We start from the raw sequence: 20436 nt of genomic DNA on the forward strand, positions 1-20436 counted from the left end.
CCACCTGAAAAGTATGAGAGGTTTTAATGTTTTTAATCAAAGTTAACGGCAGATAAGAGATTGCATGGCTGTGATACACGGGTTGGTGTGTTGCCTCCATGGAGTGTGGCATATAGAGGTCCTCTTGTGCCTTCTGTAAGGGCCAAGTCCCTTTGTGTAAAGAAGAGTATCACATTCCACCCATGCAAAAGCCTGCAGCAGATGTCAGCACTTCACATTGTGGAATCTCTCTCTCTCTCTCTCTCTCTCTCTCTCTCTCTCTCTCTCTCTAGTGCACACACACACACACACACACACGCACTCTGCCCCTGAGCAAGGCAGTTAACCCACTGTTCCCCGGGCGTCGAAGACGTGGATGTCGATGAAGGCAACCTCTCTCATTCAGAGGGGTTGGGTTAAATGCGGAAGGTACATTTCAGTTGAGTACATTCTGTTGGACAACTGACTAGGTATCGCCCTTTCCCTTTGTAAAGCTAACCTTGTGGGGACATACAATTTAGTCCCATTCTAAATCCTATTTTCTCTAACCCCTAATCATACTCTTACCCTACCCTCGTACTCTTACCCTCAAATTTGTGTTTGTTTACTATTCTTTTGGGGATTTCTGGTCTCCACAAGAATAGTTGAACACATACACATACACATACACTTAAGCATGCACACACATACACCCTCTTTCTCTCCCTCTCTCTCACACACAGGCACATACTCTTTCACCCCTGGAGGTTTTGTCTGTGAAAGCTTGGTATTTTGTCTCCCTGTCCACATGTGATTGCTGCTTCCATGGTGGTCTCCTGAAACACAGAGACTGATACGAAACATGCAATAAACAGAGGAAATTAGAAACAAGACGGACCTTTGGGTCACTGCAAGCATACAAAGACATGCACGCCAGAAGGCTCTGCAGTAGGCTGGATGTAATTGTATACAAGTGAAAATCCACAGCCTCTAAGCAGAGCAAAATCCCATTACGGTCCATTTGCCTTTTTGGGACACACTGTCAAATAAATGCCCCATTCCTTATGTATTCGTCACGGTGAATGTAAGATATTATTTTGTTATAGGTGAATTACAGTGAAAACTGTATGAATGGATCATAGTACATCATTATCGTACCTTGAGGAGAGGTTGAGGCTGTTTTGCTGACTTCATTTGTACGTTACTTTTTTTTTTTACCAGCCTTGCTATTGAGTGCTCCGCTGAGCCGTTACCATTTGAAGCTACAAAGAAATAATTGAGCACCTTTAAAGTCAGATGTTGATCTACACAAAACGGTGACTCTCCTTGAATCTTACAGTATGTCACAGTCACAAATGTCCTTCAGCAGTATTATTTTGTTACAGTGGAGTTTTGCTTTGAGGCTAGAGCCCCCTGGTGGTAGCCCCTGAAGCTGCCGCTCAAATCTTGACAATTAAAAAAAATATATATATATTTCACATTTATTTTACCAGATAGGCTAGTTGAGAACAAGTTCTCATTTACAACTGCGACCTGGCCAAGATAAAGCATAGCAGTGTGAACAGACAGCAACACAGAGTTACACATGGAGTAAACAATTAACAAGTCAATAACACAGTAGATTTTTTTTTTTTTTAACAAATAAAAAAATAAATGGCTGACTATGTCTGGTGTTGGAGACCATTACTCATGGGCAATCTCCAATCACACAGAAGGGTTTTGTATGTCATATAGTTACAGTGTCCAGTCAAATATATGGAAAGTGGTATTCCATTTCATAACTGTTAGTAATGTATTTTCCCTGTATTCTGATCCAACAGGTAAACACTGACAATAGGCTGGGCAAGTACGGCACGGAAAACTCTACGTATGTCGACTCAATAGGAAATTGCATTTAAAAAACTAAATGGCTATAACCCTCGATTGAATTGAATCACAGCCTGTGTGTGTGTGATGGAGAGAGGGAGAGTGCGACCTTGTTTGAGACAAGGAAGAGATAACGAGAAAAAAGCATGTGATCAATATGGAAAGGGAGAACCCAGCAACAGAGGAAAACACCAATTCCATGCATGTCTGTGTTCTTAGAAAAACCTGATTACCAATGGCCTTGACTGATAAGTCTAGCTAGCAGGCCTCTCCCTTAGCCATCAACAATCAGCCTTTGATTACCATATATCTCGTTCTCTAAATAAGACCAATTTGTCAATGAGAAAACTACCAAAAATATTTGATCGGTAGAGATCTAGATAGTGTCTGGTAGGCCATCACCACTAATCCATTTCCCTCTGAACGTCTTCAATCTTTGCATCTTCAACATATACTGTAGGAATGTGAATCCCTTCTCCTGGTGCCTCTGCCACCTCAATCACCAATCAACTGTTCATCCACTTTATCAGCACTATTTGCCACATGGTTAGTGCTTGTCCCTGTCAATGGACATATTTCTCACCATTATTACTCCCAATAACTAGACAGGTACACACACGTTTCACGCACATGCACGTGCACACACACACACACACACACACACACACATGTTGAATGGCGCTGGAGGAGATGGCTGCCGTTTTACCAGCTCCTAACCAATTGTGCTATCATGTGTTTTTTCATGTTATTTGTAACTTCTTTTGTACATAATGTTTCTGCCACTGTCTCTTATGACCGAAAAGATCTTCTGGATATCAGGACAGCGATTACTCAACTCGCACTGGATGGATACTTTTTCTTTAACGAGTCAGACACAAAGGATTTACTTCAGACACTGGACAAGGCTAAATCCCTGTAATTCACATGAAGAAGAGACAGAGATATCGGGGACGTAGATCGGGGTGCCTTGTAAGATTCCGATGGCGAATGGGTAATCCCCCTCTACCATCAGTCTTATTAGGCAACGTGAATTCATTGGATTAGACGGGACATTAAAAACGGTAATATCTTATGTTTCACTGAGTCGTGGCTGAACGATGACATGGATAACATACAGCTGGCTGCATTTTCTGTGCATCAGCAAAATAGAATAGCTGCCTCTGGTAAGACAAGGGGTGGCGGTCTGTGTCTATTTGTAAATAACAGCTGGTGCACAAAATCTAATATTAAGGAAGTCTCAAGGTTTTGCTCGCCTGTGGTAGAGTATCTCATGGTAAGCTAAAGGCCACACCATTTACCATCTATATTTTTCGTAGCTGTCTTTCTACCACCAGAAACCAATGCTGGCACTAAGACCACAGGCCATGGGCAAACAAAGAAATACTCATCCAAAGGCGGCGCTCCTAGTGGCTGGGGACTTTAATGCAAGGAAACTTCCATCTGTTTTAACTCATTTCTACCAGAATGTTACATGTGCAAGCAGAGAAAAAAACCTCTAGACCACCTTTACTCCACACATGTACAGAGACATGTACAAAGCTCTCCCTCACCCTCCTCCAGTGCATCGATGACGTCATCCCAACATTGACCCCAACCAGAAGCCATGGATTACAGGCAACATTCACACTGAGCTAAAGGGTGGAGGGTAGATTATTTGGAAAATGGTTCCGGGGGAGATGGCCGCCGTTTTACGGTCTCCTAACCAATTGTTCTATTATGTGTTTGTTTTTTCGCAATATTTGTAAATTATTTTGTACATAATGTTACTGCAACCGTATCTTACGGCAGAAAAGAGCTTCTGGATATCAGGACAGCGATCACTCACCTCAGATTAGACAAAGAGCTTCTGGATATCAGGACAGCGACCACTCACCTCGGATTAGACAAAGATTTTTTCAACAACAACAACAACAGCAGCAAGCAGGACTCACACGATATTCTCCAAACACCCCACAGGGCAGACATACCAATCATTCGCAAATTGAAGCGACGCAGAGGAAGAAGACCCGGATGCCTCGTCCGGACCCGCAGAAGCAACTAGGAGAGCTGCCGTAACCATCAATATTACTCGCCAACGTGCAATCATTGGACAATAAACTAGACGAGGTACGATCACGAATATCCTACCAACGGGACTTCAAATATTGGTGCACGAAATCTAAGGAAGTCTCTAGATTTTGCTCGCCTGAAGTAGAGTATATTATGATAAATTGCAGGCGGCAATACTTGCCTAGAGAGTTCTCAGCTTATACTTTTTTCGTGGCTGTTTATTTACCACCACAGACAGATGCCGGCACTAAGACCGCACTCAGCCAGCTGTATAAGGAAATAAGCAAACAGGAAACCACTCACCCAGAGGCGGCTCTCCTAGTGGCTGAAGACTTTAATGCAGGGAAACTTAAATCAGTTCTACAAAATCTCTATCACCATGTTAAATGTGCAACCAGAGGGATAAAAAAATCTAGATCACCTGTACTCCACACACAGAGATGCGTACAGAGCTCTCCCTCGCCCTCCATTTGGTAAATCCGACCACAACTCTGTCCTCCTGATTCCTGCTTACAAGCAACAATTAAAGCAGGAAGCACCAGTGACTCGGTCTATAAAAAAAGGTTCAGATGAAGCAGATTACAGGACTGTTTTGCTATCACAGACTGGAACATGTTCCGGGATTCTTCCGATGACGTTGAGGAATACATCACATCAGTCACTGGCTTTATCAATAAGTGCATTGAGGACGTCGTCCCCACAGTAACTGTACGTACATACCCCAACCAGAAGCCATGGATTACAGGCAACATTCGCACTGAGCTAAAGGGTAGAGCTGCTGCTTTCAAGGTGCTCTACTCTAACCCGGAAGCTTACAAGAAATCCCGCTATGCCCTGCGACGAACCATCAAACAGACAAAGCGTCAATACAGGGCTAAGATTGAGTCATGACATTTTCAACATGTCCCTGATCGAGTCTGTAACACCAACATGCTTCAAGCAGACCACCATAGTCCCTGTGCCCAAGAACACAAAAGCAACCTGCCTAAATGACTACAGACCCACGGCACTCACGTCCCTAGCCATGAAGTGCTTTGAAAGGCTGATCATGGCTCACATCAACACCATTATCTCAGAAACCCTAGACCCACTCAAATTTGCATACCGCACAAACAGATCCACAGATGATGCAATCTCTATTGCACTCCACACTGCTCTTTCCCACCTGGACAAAAGGAACACCTATGTGAGAATGCTATTCATTGACTACAGCTCAGCGTTCAACACCATAGTGCCCACAGACCTCATCACTAAGCTAAGGACCCTGGGATTAAACACCTCCTTCTACAACTGGATCCTGGACTTTCTGATAAGCCGCCCCCAGGTGGTAAGGGTAGGTAACAACAAGTCTGCCACTCTGATCCTCAACACGGAAGCCCCTCAGGGGTGCCTGTTCAGTCCCCCCCTGTTCTCCTTGTTAACACATGATTGAATGGCCAAGCACGACTTCATCACCTGATCACTGACAACGATGAGACAGCCTATAGGGAGGTTGTCAGAGATCTGTCCATGTGGTGCCAATATAACAACCTCAATATCATCAGGACAAAGGAGATGGCCCAGTACATCACTGGGTCCAAGGTCCTGCCATCCAGGACCTCTATACCAGGTGGTGTCAGAGGAAAAGACTTCAGCCACCCTAGTCATAGACTGTTCTCTCTGCTACCGTACGGCAAGCAGTACCGGAGCGCCAAGTATAGTTCCAAAAGGCTTCTTAACAGTTTCTACCTCTAAGCCATTAGACTCCTGACCCACTCCCCCAACACCCCTGCCACTCTCTGTTTATTGTCTATGCATAGTCACTTTACCGCTACCTACATGTACATATTATCCTCAATTACCTCGACTAACCGGTGCCTCGGTACTCCCTGTATATAGCCTGGCTACCTTTATTTTATTGTTGCTCTTTAATTATTTGTTATTTTTCTATTTCGTATATTTATTTTTTACTTCAGTTTATTTTAGTAAATACTTTCTTAACACTTATTTTTCTTAAATCTGCTTTGTTGGTTAAGGGCTTGTAAGTACGCATTTCACTGTAAGGTCTACGCTACACCTGTTGTATTCAGCGCATGTGACAAATTACATTTGATTTGATTTGATACACACACACCACATTTCAATTGAACAACTGAATCACTAATTGAAGACTGAATCCTTAGGGATAAACAAAGGCCTACCAAATAATCAAAGTGATATACACTACCTCTACCACTACCTCTACCACTATCTCAATTGTTTTTTTAAACCTATTTTTCACCCCAATTTTGTGGTATCCAATTGTAGTTACAGTCTTGTCTCATCGCTGCAACTCCCGTACCGATTCGGGAGAGGCGAAGGTCGAGAGCCGTGCGTCCTACGAAACACAACCCAACCAAGCCGCACTGCTTCTTGTCACAATACCCACTTAACCCGGAAGCCAGCCACGCCAATGTGTCGCAGGAAACAGCATACACCTGGCGACCATGTCAGCGTGCACTGCGCCTGGCCCGCCACAGGAGTCTACCACTACCTCTACCACCACCAATATTAAACATTTTTGCTGCCTTTTAAGCATTCTAGTACAGTTAAATAGTTAACACACACACACACACACACTGATCAAAAAGTTATTTTGTTGGCATTTACGTATGTCTCCATTACTAGTAAAACATTATCAAAACCTATTTCTTTCACTTACTTGTTCATTGGTTCAGTCTCAACCAGGATTTCATCATACATGTCAAGCATTGAAGTTTCAGCTCTGTCTGTCCGTGCCCTCTCTTCCTCGGTGTACACGGTCACTGTGTCCATTTCCATCTTGTCCAGCTGTGTCTGTAACATTTAATGTAAAACATTTTTATTTTGTATGCATCGAAGTAGCAGTCGACATAGTAAAGAGGCCCAGAGAGAATGCCTCCGAATCACTTGTTCGCTCTCTTGAAGAGTACTTTTGCAAGTTTTAACCCCACGGTATGTGTTGGAAGTTTTGTTGAGCAGGCATTTCAATGCCATGACAGAGGGTATCATGTCTGCTGCAGACGCAGTTAAGCTTTTTTCTCAAGTCAGTTGTTCGAATGTAGTTAGGAGTGTTCATGTTTACAAGTTTCAAACATGTTCTCAAATGCCATTGAAATGGCAGCAGCGGTGTGAGAACCAGCACATTCTGGAGCAATACGGCTTTCCTTAGTACGAAATCCTTGTCTACCCACTGTGTTGTCAGACTCAGCATGCTCATGGGGCTGACATCGCTGGTCCAAATGTCAGTCGTGAAGTTAATAGCAGTGACGCACATAGCAAGTAGCTCATAGATGTGCGTTTCAACAATACTGAGTAACTCCGGTAGGGCAACATCTGAAAAACAGTGCCTACTTGGTAGTGTGTACCGGTGCAAGACCAGTTCATTCACGACAGAGAACGGTTGATTGTCAAGGGCAATGAATTCCATTATCTTGGCGTTAATAGATTTCACCTTTGAGTTGTCTTGCTGAAATGTTGTTACTCTTTCAAATGACTGCTTGACTTGAACTTGTTAAGTTGTTGGAAGTGCGCTCTTAGTATTTTTATGCTTTTGTTCTGTGTAGCGCTGTATTTTTTTGTGGCGTCATTACGTCATCTACCTACGTTATATAGGTATGCAGGTCAGCTTTGACATCGGTTAGCATTTTTAGCTAATATCGGCCGATTTCGATATGCTTACCGATATATCATGCATCCCTAACCTCTACCAGTACCTCTACCACTACCACTATCTCTACCACTACCTCCACCACTACCTCTACTTCTACCTCTACCTCTAGCACTACCTCTACCACTAACTCTACCACTACCTCTACCAACACCTCTACCACTACATCTACCCCTACCACTACCTCTGTCACTACTTCTACCTCTACCTCTACCACTACCTCTACCTCCATCTCTACCTTTACACCTACAACTACCTCTACCTCTACCCCTACCTCTACCACTACCACTATATCTACCACTACCTCTACTTTTACCTCTACCTCTACCACTACCTCTACCTACATCTCTACCTTTACACCTACCACTACCTCTACCTCTACCTCTACCCCTACCTCTACCACGACCATTACCTCTACCACTACCTCTTCCCCATATTGGTCCCCATAGTGTCGGTCTGAGGCAGATTGGACTAGTTCCCCACATTGGTCCCTATAGTGCCGGTCAGATTGACAGGCCATGACAAAAATATGTCAATATGGGATTAGCAAATCTAATGTGGTATTATATCTGGCAGGCCACATTTTGTTATCAGTAAGGACTTTGAGTTGACACGTTCTTTGTTTGAATGATCATAAAAATTATACAATGTACTTTTCTGGATTTTTGTTTTAGATTCCGTCTCTCACAGTTGAAGTGTACCTATGATAAAATTACAGACCTCTACATGCTTTGTAAGTAGGAAAACCTGTAAAATCGGCAGTGTATCAAATACTTGTTCTCCCCACTGTATATGGGATACCGGTCCATGTGCGGGGGTACAGGTTAGTCGAGGTAATTGAGGTAATATGTACTGTCCATGTTGGTAGGGATATAGTGACTATCCATAGATAATAAACAGAGAGTAGCAGCAGTGTAAAAAAGAGGGTCAATGCAAATTGTTTTATGGCTTGGGGGTAGAAGCTGTTAAGGAGCATTTTGGACCTAGACATGGCGCTCCGGTACCGCTTGGCATGTGGTAGCAGGTAGAACAGTCTATGACTTGGGTGGCTGGAGTCTTTGACAATTTTTATGGCCTTCCTCTGACATCGCCTGGTATAGAGATCCTGGATGGCAGGGAGCTCGGTCCCAGTGATGTACTGGGCCAAACGCACTACCCTCTGTAGCACCTTGTGGTCGGATGCCGAGCAGTTGCCATACCAAGCGGTGATGCAACCAGTCAGGATGCTCTCGATGGTGCAGGTGTAAACCTTTTTGAGGATATTTATTTATTTTATTTTAACTTTGTTTAACCAGGTAAGCAAGTTGAGAACAAGTTCTCATTTATAACTGTGACCTGGCCAAGATAAAGCAAAGCAGTTCGACACATACAACAAAACAGAGTTACACATGGAGTAAAACAAACATACAGTCAATAATACAGTAGAAAAACAAGTCTATATACAATGGGAGCAAATGAGGTGAGATAAGGGAGGTAAAGGCAATAAAAAGGCCACGGTGGCAAAGTAAATACAATATAGCAATTAAAAACACTGGGGGTGACCAGTGAAATACACCTGCTGGAGCACGTGCTATGGGTGGGTGCTTCTATGGTGACCAGTGAGCTGAGATAAGGCGGGACTTTACCTAGCAGGGTCTTGTAGATGACCTGGAACCAGTGGGTTTGGCGACGAGTCTGAAGCGAGGGCCAGCCAACGAGAGCGTACAGGTCGCAGTGGTGGGTAGTATATGGGGCTTTGGTGACAAAACGGATGGCACTGTGATAGACTGCATCCAATTTGTTGAGTAGGGTGTTGGAGGCTATTTTGTAAATTACATCGCAGAAGTCGAGGATCGGTAGGATGGTCAGTTTTACGAGGGTATGTTTGGCAGCATGAGTGAAGGATGCTTTGTTGCGAAATAGGAAGCCAATTCTAGATTTGATTGGAGATGTTTCATGTGAGTCTGGAAGGAGAGTTTACAGTCTAACCAGACACCTAGGTATTTGTAGTTGTCCACATATTCTAAGTCAGAACCGTCCAGAGTAGTGAGGCTGGGCTGGAGGGCAGGTGTAGGCAGCGATCGATTGAAGAGCATGCATTTAGTTTTACGTGTTTTTAAGAGCAGTTGGAGGCTACGGAAGGAGAGTTGTATGACATTGACTCTCATCTGGAGGGTAGTTAACACAGTGTCCAAAGAAGGGCCAGAAGTATACAGAATGGTGTCGTCTGCGTAGAGGTGGATCAGAGACTCACCAGCAGCAAGAGCAACATCATTGATGTATACAGAGAAGAGAGTCGGCCCAAGAATTGAAACCTGTGGTACACCCATAGAGACTAACAGAGGTCCGGACAACAGGCCCTCCGATTTGATACACTGAACTCTATCGGAATAGTAGTTGGTGAACCAGGCGAGGCAATCATTTGAGAAACCGAGGCTGTTGAGTCTGCTGATGAGGATATGGTGATTGACAGAGTCGAAAGCCTTGGCCAGGTCAATGAATACGGCTGCACAGTATTTTTTCTTATCAATGGAGGTTAAGATATCGTTTAGGACCTTGAGCGTGGCTGAGGTGCACCCATGACCAGCTCTGAAACCAGATTGCATAGTGGAGAAGGTACGGTGGGATTCGAAATGGTCGGTAATCTGTTTGTTAACTTGGCAATCGAAGACCTTAGAAAGGCAGGGTAGAATAGATATAGGTCTGTAACAGTTTGGTTCAAGAGTGTCCCCCCTTTGAAGAGGGGGATGATCACAGCTGCTTTCCAATCTTTGGGAATCTCAGACGACACGAAAGAGAGGTTGAACAGGCTAGTAATAGGGGTTGCAACAACTTCGGCAGATAATTTTAGAAAGAAAGGATCCAGATTGTCTAGCCCAGCTGATTTGTAGGGGTTCCAGATTTTTCAGCTCTTACAGAACATCAGCTGACTGGATTTGGGAGAAGGAGAAATGGGGAAGGCTTGGGCGAGTTGCTGTGGGGGGTGCAGTGCTGTTGACCGAGGTAGGGGTAGCCAGGTAGAAAGCATGGCCAGCCGTAGAAAAATGCTTATTGAAATTCTCAATTATAGTGGATTTATCGGTGGTGACAGAGTTTCCTATCCTCAGTGCAGTGGGCAGCTGGGAGGAGGTGCTCTTATTCTCCATGGACTTTACAGTGTCCCAGAACTTTTTAGAGTTTGTGTTGCAGGAAGCAAATTTCTGCTTGAAAAAGCTAGCCTTGACTTTTCTAACTGCCTGTGTATATTTGTTCCAGCTTCCCTGAAAAGTTGCATATCTCGGGGGCTTTTCGATGCTAATGCAGAACGTCACAGGATGTTTTGTGCTGGTTAAGGGCAGTCCGGTCTGGAGAGAACCAAGGACTATATCTGTTCCTGGTTCTAAATTTCTTGAATGGGGCATGCGTATTTAAGATGGTGAGGAAGGCATTTTTAAAGAATCACCAGGTATCCTCTGCAGACGGGATGAGGTCAATATCCTTCTAGGATACCCGGGCCAGGTCGATTAGAAAGGCCTGCTCGCTGAAGTGTTTCAGGGAGCGTTTTACAGTGGTGAGTGGAGGTCATTTGACTGCTGACCCATTAAGGATATGAGGACCCATGCCAAATATGTTTAGTCTCCTGAGGGGGAATAGACATTGTCTTGGTATGTTTGGATCATGATAGTTTTGAAGCTCTTGACCCGCTCCACTATTAGGTACCAACGTGGGGAGCCTGTCTAATCTGCCCCAGACTCATTGAATAATAGAAAAGGAACTGAAGCTCTGGGTTATATGTGAAATAGGATTTGGAATAGATTCCATTTTCTTATTCTTTGGAAGAACATAAGGCCCATTTAAAAAGGTGATGCAAACTGTTCCTCGGTAATACCTCTTGGCTAGACGTACAAAGGCGAGGGTCATAAACCACATAGTTTGATTCTCTTTGATGTCCGACTGTGTCAGAGAGAAAGGATTGTCTCCACCTCAGAGGTCAGCTTTGATTCACTGTTGGCTACAATGTGGAGGTACACTGCACACCATAGATGCACACCACACTGCACACCATAGATGGTAGAGAACCTCTACTCCCAATGTCCTGATGCATGCATTCCTGCACACACACACACACACACACGCACACGCACACGCACATACTCCTCACCAGAGAGAGAATGCTGGAGGGCATCCACACACACACACACACACACAGACACACACACACACACACACACACACACACACACACAGAGCGAAACACACACTCGCATACACACTGACACTGTGTTTGTTGGCAAACAAGCATGTATTTGCTCATGCAAACTCCCTCTCCCTCACAGACTCAACATGTAAAGTGGTGGTCCGATGTTTAATGACCTGAAATAAAAGATCACAGAAATGTTCCACATGCACAAATTACATCACTGTTAGTGTGTATTTCTTATTTGCCAAGATAATCCATCCACCTGACTGGTGTGGCATATCAAGAATATGATTACACAGCATGATCATTACACAAGTGCACCTTGTCCTGGGGACAATTAAAGGCCACACTAAAATGTGCAGTTTCGTCACACAACACAATGCCACAGATGTCTCAAGTTTTGAGGGAGCGTGCAATTTCCATGCTGACTGCAGGCATGTCCACCAGAGCTGTTGCCAGATAATTTAATGTTAATTTATCTACCATAAGTCGCCTCCAACGTTGCTTTAGAGAATTTGGCAGTACGTCCGACCGGCCTCAGAACCGCAGACCACCTGTAACCATGCCAGACCTAGACCTCCACATCTGGCTTCTTCGCCTGAGGGATCGTCTGAGACCAGCTACCCGGACAGTTGAAACTGTGGGTTTGCTCGACCGAAGAATTTCTGCACAAACTGTCAGAAACCAAACTGTCAGCTCCTCTGCATGCTCGTCGTCCTCACCAGGGTCTTGACCTGACTGCAGTTTGGCGTCGTAACCGATTTCAGTGGGCAAATGCTCACCTTCGATGGCTGTTGGCACGCTGGAGAAGTGTGATCTTCACAGATTAATTCCGGAATCAACTGTACCGGGCAGATGGCAGACAGTGAGTTTTGTATTGTGTGGGCGAGCGGTTTGCTGATGTCAAAATTGTTAGCAGAGTGTCCCATGGTGGCGGTGGGGTTATGGTATGGGCAGATATAAGCTACGAACAACGAACACAATTGAATTTTATTGATAGCAATTTGAATGCACAGAGATACCGTGATGAGATTCTGAGGCCCATTGTCGTGCCATTCCTCTGCCGCCATCACCTCATGTTTCAGCATATAATAAATGGCCCCATGTCACATGTACACAATTCCTTGAAGCTGAAAATGTCCCATTTCTTCCATGGCCTGCAGACTCCTCAGACATGTCACCCATTGAGCAGGTTTGGGATGCTCTGGATCGACAGGTACAACAGCGTGTTCCAGTTCCAGCCAATATCCAACAACTTAACACTGCCATTGAAGAGGAGTGGGACAACATTCCACAGGCCAAAATCAACAGCATGATCAACTATATGTGAAGGAGATGTGTTGTGCTGCATGAGGCAAAAGGGGGGTCACACCAGATACTGACTGGTTTTCTGATCCATGCCCCTACCTTTTTTTAAGGTATCTAACCAAAAGATGCCTATCTGTATTCCCAGTAATGTGAAATCCATAGATTAGAGAATTTATTTGAATTGACTGATTTCCTTATATAACCTGTAACTCAGTAAAATCTTTGAAATTGAATCATGTTGAGTTTATATTTTTGTTCAGTGTAGTTGCTTTTATCAGTGGATCATTATTTAGTGTAGAGACATGGATATAGAAATGACAGAGATTAAGAGATATTAAATAGATAATCCTTGCCAGGTATGTTTTAAGTTATAGACGTGTTATAGATTATATGTTGTGTTATAGATGTTGTGTTGTGTTCTAGATGTTATGTTGTGTTATAGATGTTGTGTTGTGTTCTAGATGTTATGTTGTGTTATAGATGTGATGTTGTGTTATAGATGCTGTATTGTGTTCTAGATGTTATGTTGTGTTATAGATATTGTGTTGTGTTATATATGTTGTGTTATGTATGTTATGTTGAATTATAGATGTCATGTTTTGTTATAGATGTTGTGTTGTATTATAGATATTGTGTTGTGTTATAGATGTTATGTTGAGTTATGGATGTAGTTGTTATGCCATGGATGTTACGTTGTGTTATGGATGTTATGTTGAGTTATAGATGTTACAGTGTGTTGTGTTATGGATGTTATGTTGTGTTATAGGTTTTATGTTGTGTTATGGATGTTATGTTGAGTTATAGATGTTACAGTGTGTTGTGTTATAGGTGTTATGTTGTGCTGTGCTGTGTTTTGGATGTTATGTTGTGTTATGTTGTGTTATAGGTGTTATGTTGTGTTATGGATGTTATGTTGTGTTATGGATGTTATGTTGTGTTATAGATATTGTGTCGTGTTATAGATGTTATGTATGTTATGTTGAATTATAGATGTTGTGTGGTGTTATAGATATTGTGTTGTGTTATAGATGTTATGTTGTGTTATAGATGTTATGTTGTGTTATAGATATTGTGTCGTGTTATAGATGTTATGTATGTTATGTTGAATTATAGATGTTATGTGGTGTTATAGATGTTACGTTATGTTATGGATTTTATGTTGAGTTATAGATGCTATGCTGTGTTATGGATGTTATGTTGTGTTATAGGTGTTATGTTGTGTTATGGATGTTATGTTGTGTTATGGATGTTATGTTGTGTTATAGATATTGTGTCGTGTTATAGATGTTATGTATGTTATGTTGAATTATAGATGTTGTGTGGTGTTATAGATGTTACGTTATGTTATGGATGTTATGTTGTGTTATGGATGTTATGTTGTGTTATGGATGTTATGTTGTGTTATAGGTGTTATGCTGTGTTATAGATGTTATGTTGTGCTATAGATGTTATGTTGTGTTATAGATATTGTGTTGTGTTATAGATGTTATGTTGTGTTATGTATGTTATGTTATAGATGTTATGTTGTGTTATGGATGTTATGTTGAGTTATGGATAGGCTTCGTGTTGACAAAGAAATTACATAATAAATGTTACTGACTAGCCTACTTTATTCAGTCATTGTTGGATTTTGTTGATCACCCCAACAAGAGAATAGCCTTTCTGACCTTGATAGGCATTCAATCATCAATTAACGTTTTAACACCTCAACACAAGATTAAAATATATAATTGACCTATATTCACTAACATGTATATATCTACAATCCAACAAGACATAATTAATTAGATGCTGTCATTTTATTTGCTAAATAGCCTATGGTGTAATGTGCAATCTTCACTAGCGCCTGACCGACTCTTCAGTTGGCGCTAAACGTTGCTCATAATAAATAATAGGAAGTTTGTACGCTTCACATTAATATATATTATTGCCCAAACGTAATGGGCTTACGTGTATCGTTGGGGGCAGAAAGCGGCTGCCCGTGGTGCTGAGGCAATGATGTATTGTGTGCATCCCGCTTCTGCGCATGTTGCATGACAGGTGCACACGCAATCCTCCATCTTGGGCATCACAAACTGAGGCAAAAGGGCATCAACCATATACATTCAATACAAATACAAATCTGACCGCGCGTAGAGAAAAATAGGCATATACTCGAAATGTAAATTAGAGATAAAAATCAACAACTGCTACTTCGAATGAATGACGGACGAGGGAGACCAGAATGAAGAATATCGACTGCGTATGGTCAAGGAAGACTAACGACCTTTTACACTGTCTGTTTTTACCTGTCTAGTAACGAATAAACGATTAAAGAAAACAAAATGGTAAGTGAAATGCTTGTATTTTTAAACAAAACGTTGTTGTAGCCTATGTTCACTTCAATGTAGGCAATGTGAAATGCATGACCCCGAAGTATGTTTTCGCTCGTAGTTTATGACATTTCCCTCCATTCCCCTATCACCTCATATCGTGGTGGTCGCTTCGCTATGTATCATTTTCTCCATCTTTTGTAAGTGGTGCTCAAGCTTTGGGCAAGTGGCAGCGTCTTCTCTTGTTGCTATTGGACCTGATGCGAGGTGCAGGCAGCCACAGGTAGTGATTGTTGAAATGTGATTGTTGAAATGTTAGGCTATTATAAGGAATTGTATCGCTTGTTTGCATGACTTAAATATGGAGGTGCACAGTAAAAGTCTCGATAAGACACAAAGATGAAAATGAGGGAAAGTTGAATAATGACATGCAAAGCAGTTTAAAAAAAAAGAATTCATCGGTATCTATTTCTGTGCATTTCAATAATAGCAGTGTTTTTGCTACATTGTGCATACTGTATGTAATCTTTCACAGGCAATAACAGCCGTGTAATATGCCTCCAAGGTCACAAATCCAATAGTGCAATTAAAGCACTAATGGAGAAGATTGTGTTTGGTGAACATAATTCCTATTGACCTGATGATACCAATAGTCATTCTATGTGGGAGCTTGTGTCCCTGACTTTACATTTGAATTGAACTCTACATACAGTGCATTTGGAATGTCTTCAGACCCCTTGACTTTTTCCACCGTTTTTTACGTTAGAGCCTTATTCTAAAATTGATTAAATGATTTTTCCACACAATACCCCATAATGACAAAGCGAAAACAGGTTTTTAGAACTGTTTGCAAGTGTATTAAAAATAAAAAAACACAAATACCTTATTTACATAACTATTCAGACACTTTGCTATGAGACTCGAAATTGACTTGAACCCGATCGAACATCTCTGGAGAGATCTGAAAATAGCTGTACTGCGACGTTCCCAATCCAACCTGACAGAGCTTGAGAGGGTCTGCAGAGAAGAATGGGAGAAACTCCATAAATACAGGTGTGCCAAGCTTGTAGCATCATACCCAAGAACACCTGAGTCTGTATTCGCTGCCAAAGGTGCTTCAACAAAGTACTGAGTAAAGGGTCTGAATACCTATGTTAATGTGATAGGCTGTAACGTAACAAATTGTGGAAAAAGTCAAAGGGTCTGAATACTCTCCGAATGTACTGTATAAACAACACAAGGTTCTTACGCTAAGAATGGATCAGTAAGAATGGAGTGACATAGTGGGGAACTCTCTTGAAACAGGGCTTTTATAGATTATTTGCAATGTTTTCTCAATCAACTTTTCTACCTGTTCTTGACCGAAGTGCAACTGACTCTACTCTAAAATCCCTTGATTCTGTTTATCACAGCACCCTTCGTTTTATTAGATCTGGCAGTTACTATTCTTCTCTGCATCCTTTACCAAAAAGTTGACTGGACCTCTTTAAAGGCAAGTAGATCACTTCATTTCTCTCTTTTTGTTTCTAAATCCCTACTCCGCAAGCTTCCAACATGCTTGACTCCCATGGTAACCACAGAGTTCAGGAGATCTGCCTTTTCAAATCAGGCACTTCGTGTGGAATAGTCTCCAGTTGGCACTTCATTTCGATCATTTGGTGTCCCTGGGTCAATTTAAGATATTGGTTAAGGATTTTTTTAAGTGATTAATGTGTTTGTTTTATTTGACCATAATGGCAATGTGTATATTGTATGTGTATTTTGTATATACTTATTTGTGTGCTGGTCTCAATGTGTCTCCCTGGTTGCATTTTTTACATTTCATTTGAAATAAAAGTTAAATAAAATAGAAATGATTTACATTATAATAGGAGAGCTCCTCTGTCCTCACTCAGTGAAATGGGAAAATACTCAAACAAACTATATTTAGGAAACAGGGACCACGGCAATGCAAAGTGACTAAAAGCTTATGAAATATGCAGGGCATACCAGCAATAGCACAACATAGCCATAGCACAACTTTGCACAGCTCTGTGAACTTGACTGTAAATCACTTTAGAGAGAGAGAAAAATACAAATAACAACTAATTAAGGTTATATTTCCCTGGAAGATAATGATTAGGAGTAATTCTAGGTCAATGGAATTCTGGGTCGTACACACAAAAGTACATGAGGGGATAGGTGTCATGTCAAATAAACCACCAATAATAATGTGTGAAATACAGATGTAGGATCTTCATTTGAGCCAGTTTGCTACAGCGGGAAAATAACACCAAATGTGAATTGTAATTAATGGACATTTTTCATTGGGTTAATACATCTTTCATTGGGGCAAATCAAATTTTACATTTCAAAGTGGAAATAAAGTTTAGAAGCCTTTTTATTTTAACCCTGTTTTCTCCCCAATTTCGTGGTATCCAATAGTTTTTTTAGTAGCTACTATCTTGTCTCACCGCTTCAACTGCCGTATGGGCTCGGGAGAGACAAAGTTTGAAAGTCATGCGTCCTCCGATACACAACCCAACCAAGCCGCACTGCTTCTTAACCCAGCGCGCATCCAACCCGGAAGCCAGCCGCACCAATGTGTCGGAGGAAACACTGTGCACCTGGCAACCTTGGTTAGCGCGCATTGCGCCCAGCCCGCCACAGGAGTCACTGGTGCGCGATGAGACAAGGATATCCCTACCGGCTAACCCCTCCCTAACGACGCTAGGCCAATTGTGCGCCGCCCCACGGACCTCCCGGTCGCGGCCGGTTACGACAGAGCCTGGGCGTGAACCCAGAGTCTCTGGTGGCACAGCTGGCGCTGCAGTACAGCACCCTTAACCACTGCGCCACCCGGGAGGCCTGAAGCCTTTTTAAAACTAAAATACACCACAAGTTTGCATTTCCTGCTGTGCAACTAAAGGGTGATCAAATGAAGATCCTACATCTGTATAAGCTAGGAGAGGTTTTAGTGCTGATGTACAGAGTGAATGAACCAAAGTGTGGCACAGTTCTGCTACTGCTGATGATGATCAATGTGGGAGTAGCAGACAGGGAATTCCTTGTGCAGCGGCAGTGTCTAGACAATGAAATGCAAGAGCTCCCTTCTGGCAAATGAACTAGTCTAGGAAGACTGGGTCGTAATGTTTTAATGGAATAAATGTATACATTGTGTTGGTGGCATCAATCAATCAATGCAATTGTAGAGTACTTTAGACACTTAACAAGTGCTTTGAATTTAGTAAAATTGCTGTATTATATTCAATTTATGAAACTCAAAACAACCATTTCAGCAAGAGGAAGACATTATACTTTAAGAATGCTGTGATTAGGTTATTTAACAGACACTCTTACATGAAATGACACAATAACTCTTACACACTGAGCGTACAAAACATTAAGAACACCATCCTAATATTGAGTTGCATTCCCCCAACCTCTTTGCCCTCAGAACAGCCTCATTTTGGGGCGGCAGGGTAGCCTAGTGGTTAGAGCGTTGGACTAGCAAGTTCAAACCCACGAGCTGACAAGGTACAAATCTGTCGTTCTGCCCCTGAACAGGCAGTTAACCCACTGTTCCTAGGCCGTCATTGAAAATAAGAATTTGTTCTTAACTGACTTGCCTAGTTAAATAAAGGTAAAAAAAAAAAAACATTCTTTCAGGGCATGGACTGTCGAAAGTGATCCACGGGGATGCTGGGCCGATGCTTCCCACAGTTGTGTCAAGTTGGCTAGATGTCTTTTGTTAAGGGAACCAGTCTTGACACACTCAAAACGGTGCACCTGGAACCTACTACCATACCCAGTTCAAAGGCACTTCAATATTTTGTCTTGGCCATTCACCCTCTGAATGGCACACATGCACAATCTATGTGTCATTTGTCTCAAGGCTTGACAATCCTTCTTTAACCTGTCTCCTCCCCTTCATCTACACTGATTGAAGTGAATTTAACAAATGACATCACCTGGTCAGTCGATGTCGTGGAAAGAGCAGGTGATGTTTGTACCCTCAGTGTATTAATACATTTTCAGTGTACAGTATGTGTATGTACTTCTCCAACCAACTGAGACACAAGATTAAAAGTACACAGAACGTTCAAAGTTATGAATCAAATCAGATTATATTGGTGACAGAATCTCATCCGAGTCATATCCATGGAGTACCAATCTGTTGACAGAACAATAGATGTGATATATCTACAGTCTTTATTTACAGGAAGGGATTTAAACTAGAGCATGCAAATGTGTGACAACTGTATTCATATGGGTTAGGAGAATGGGCTTCAGTCTTATGTAACTTACAAATGAGGTAGCCTTGCTCCATATGTGCAAATCAACTTCAAGTTTTATTGGATGGCTAAAAGACAACATTTGGAAAGAGCTTGTGAATGTCGACACATTAAGCATGAGTGAGTTGAAGACATGAAGAGATCTATTTTTCAAAATTTCTTTCTCTATTTTCAGGCTCAGGGGTTGACCAAGATGGGCGTCAAGAAGCTGGCCATCCTTCTCCTCGCCTTCTTGGTCTGGATAGAGGGAGGATCCACTAAAGAAAAGGGGACAAAGAAAGGGAAGAAGGGGAAGCAAGTCTACTGTCCTTCGTAAGTGCAGAATTTCACCCCACCTCATGAGATTCCCTGCCGCATTGCCTAAATTGCTCAAACTCCAAAATACGATCAGTTACTCTGACCATTTTCAAATGCTTAGTGTTGGAAAATGCAATCCAAGAAGAGACAGATGTTTGATACATTAAAAATCAGGACAGCTGGCCAGAAGTATCGTCTCTCCCAAAAAATATTTTGTCATCCCTATCCTTGTTTTAGCTTCAAAGCCTAATTTGTCATGCAATGTTTGATGTCTTACTGTACTAAATCCTAAAAGGGATCAAACATAACAATAATTGAAATTGAAGGGAAATGTTTTAATTTCATTACAATATTCACAGTGAATGTCTAAACTGGTGAGAAAACAATGTTTTGTTGGTGGGAATTGCAAACGTGCACACACAAATTCCAGCCGAGCACTTTTACTTATCCTCAGTGCCTGATGAGGTTTACATAATCATATGTAATGTGCTTTTCAAGTTGAATTCCTTGGCAGAGTTCAGTTGCCACCCACTTGGAGTGGATTTT

The 20436-nt window shown here is 42.1% G+C and overlaps 1 protein-coding gene across 4 annotated transcripts in view; it reads left to right on the forward strand.

Annotated features, from left to right (window-relative positions):
- glrbb (glycine receptor, beta b) overlaps window positions 1-20436 on the forward strand; it is a 55785-nt gene that overhangs the window by 13666 nt on the left and 21683 nt on the right. Inside the window, exons 1-3 of one of the 4 annotated variants that reach the window (XM_021561408.2) lie at window positions 15031-15334; window positions 16732-16811; window positions 19769-19905. In XM_021561408.2, coding sequence (XP_021417083.1) covers window positions 19787-19905 — 119 coding nt within the window. In that variant the 5' untranslated portion in view covers window positions 15031-15334; window positions 16732-16811; window positions 19769-19786. Of the gene's footprint in view, window positions 1-15026; window positions 15335-16731; window positions 16812-19768; window positions 19906-20436 lie in introns of those variants that run through there. The other 3 variants (XM_036943056.1, XM_021561407.2, XM_036943055.1) reach the window with 3 other exon arrangements.

The sequence above is a fragment of the Oncorhynchus mykiss genome, chromosome 14 (genome assembly GCF_013265735.2).
Source record: "Oncorhynchus mykiss isolate Arlee chromosome 14, USDA_OmykA_1.1, whole genome shotgun sequence".
In the NCBI taxonomy this organism is placed as follows: Eukaryota; Metazoa; Chordata; class Actinopteri; order Salmoniformes; family Salmonidae; genus Oncorhynchus; species Oncorhynchus mykiss.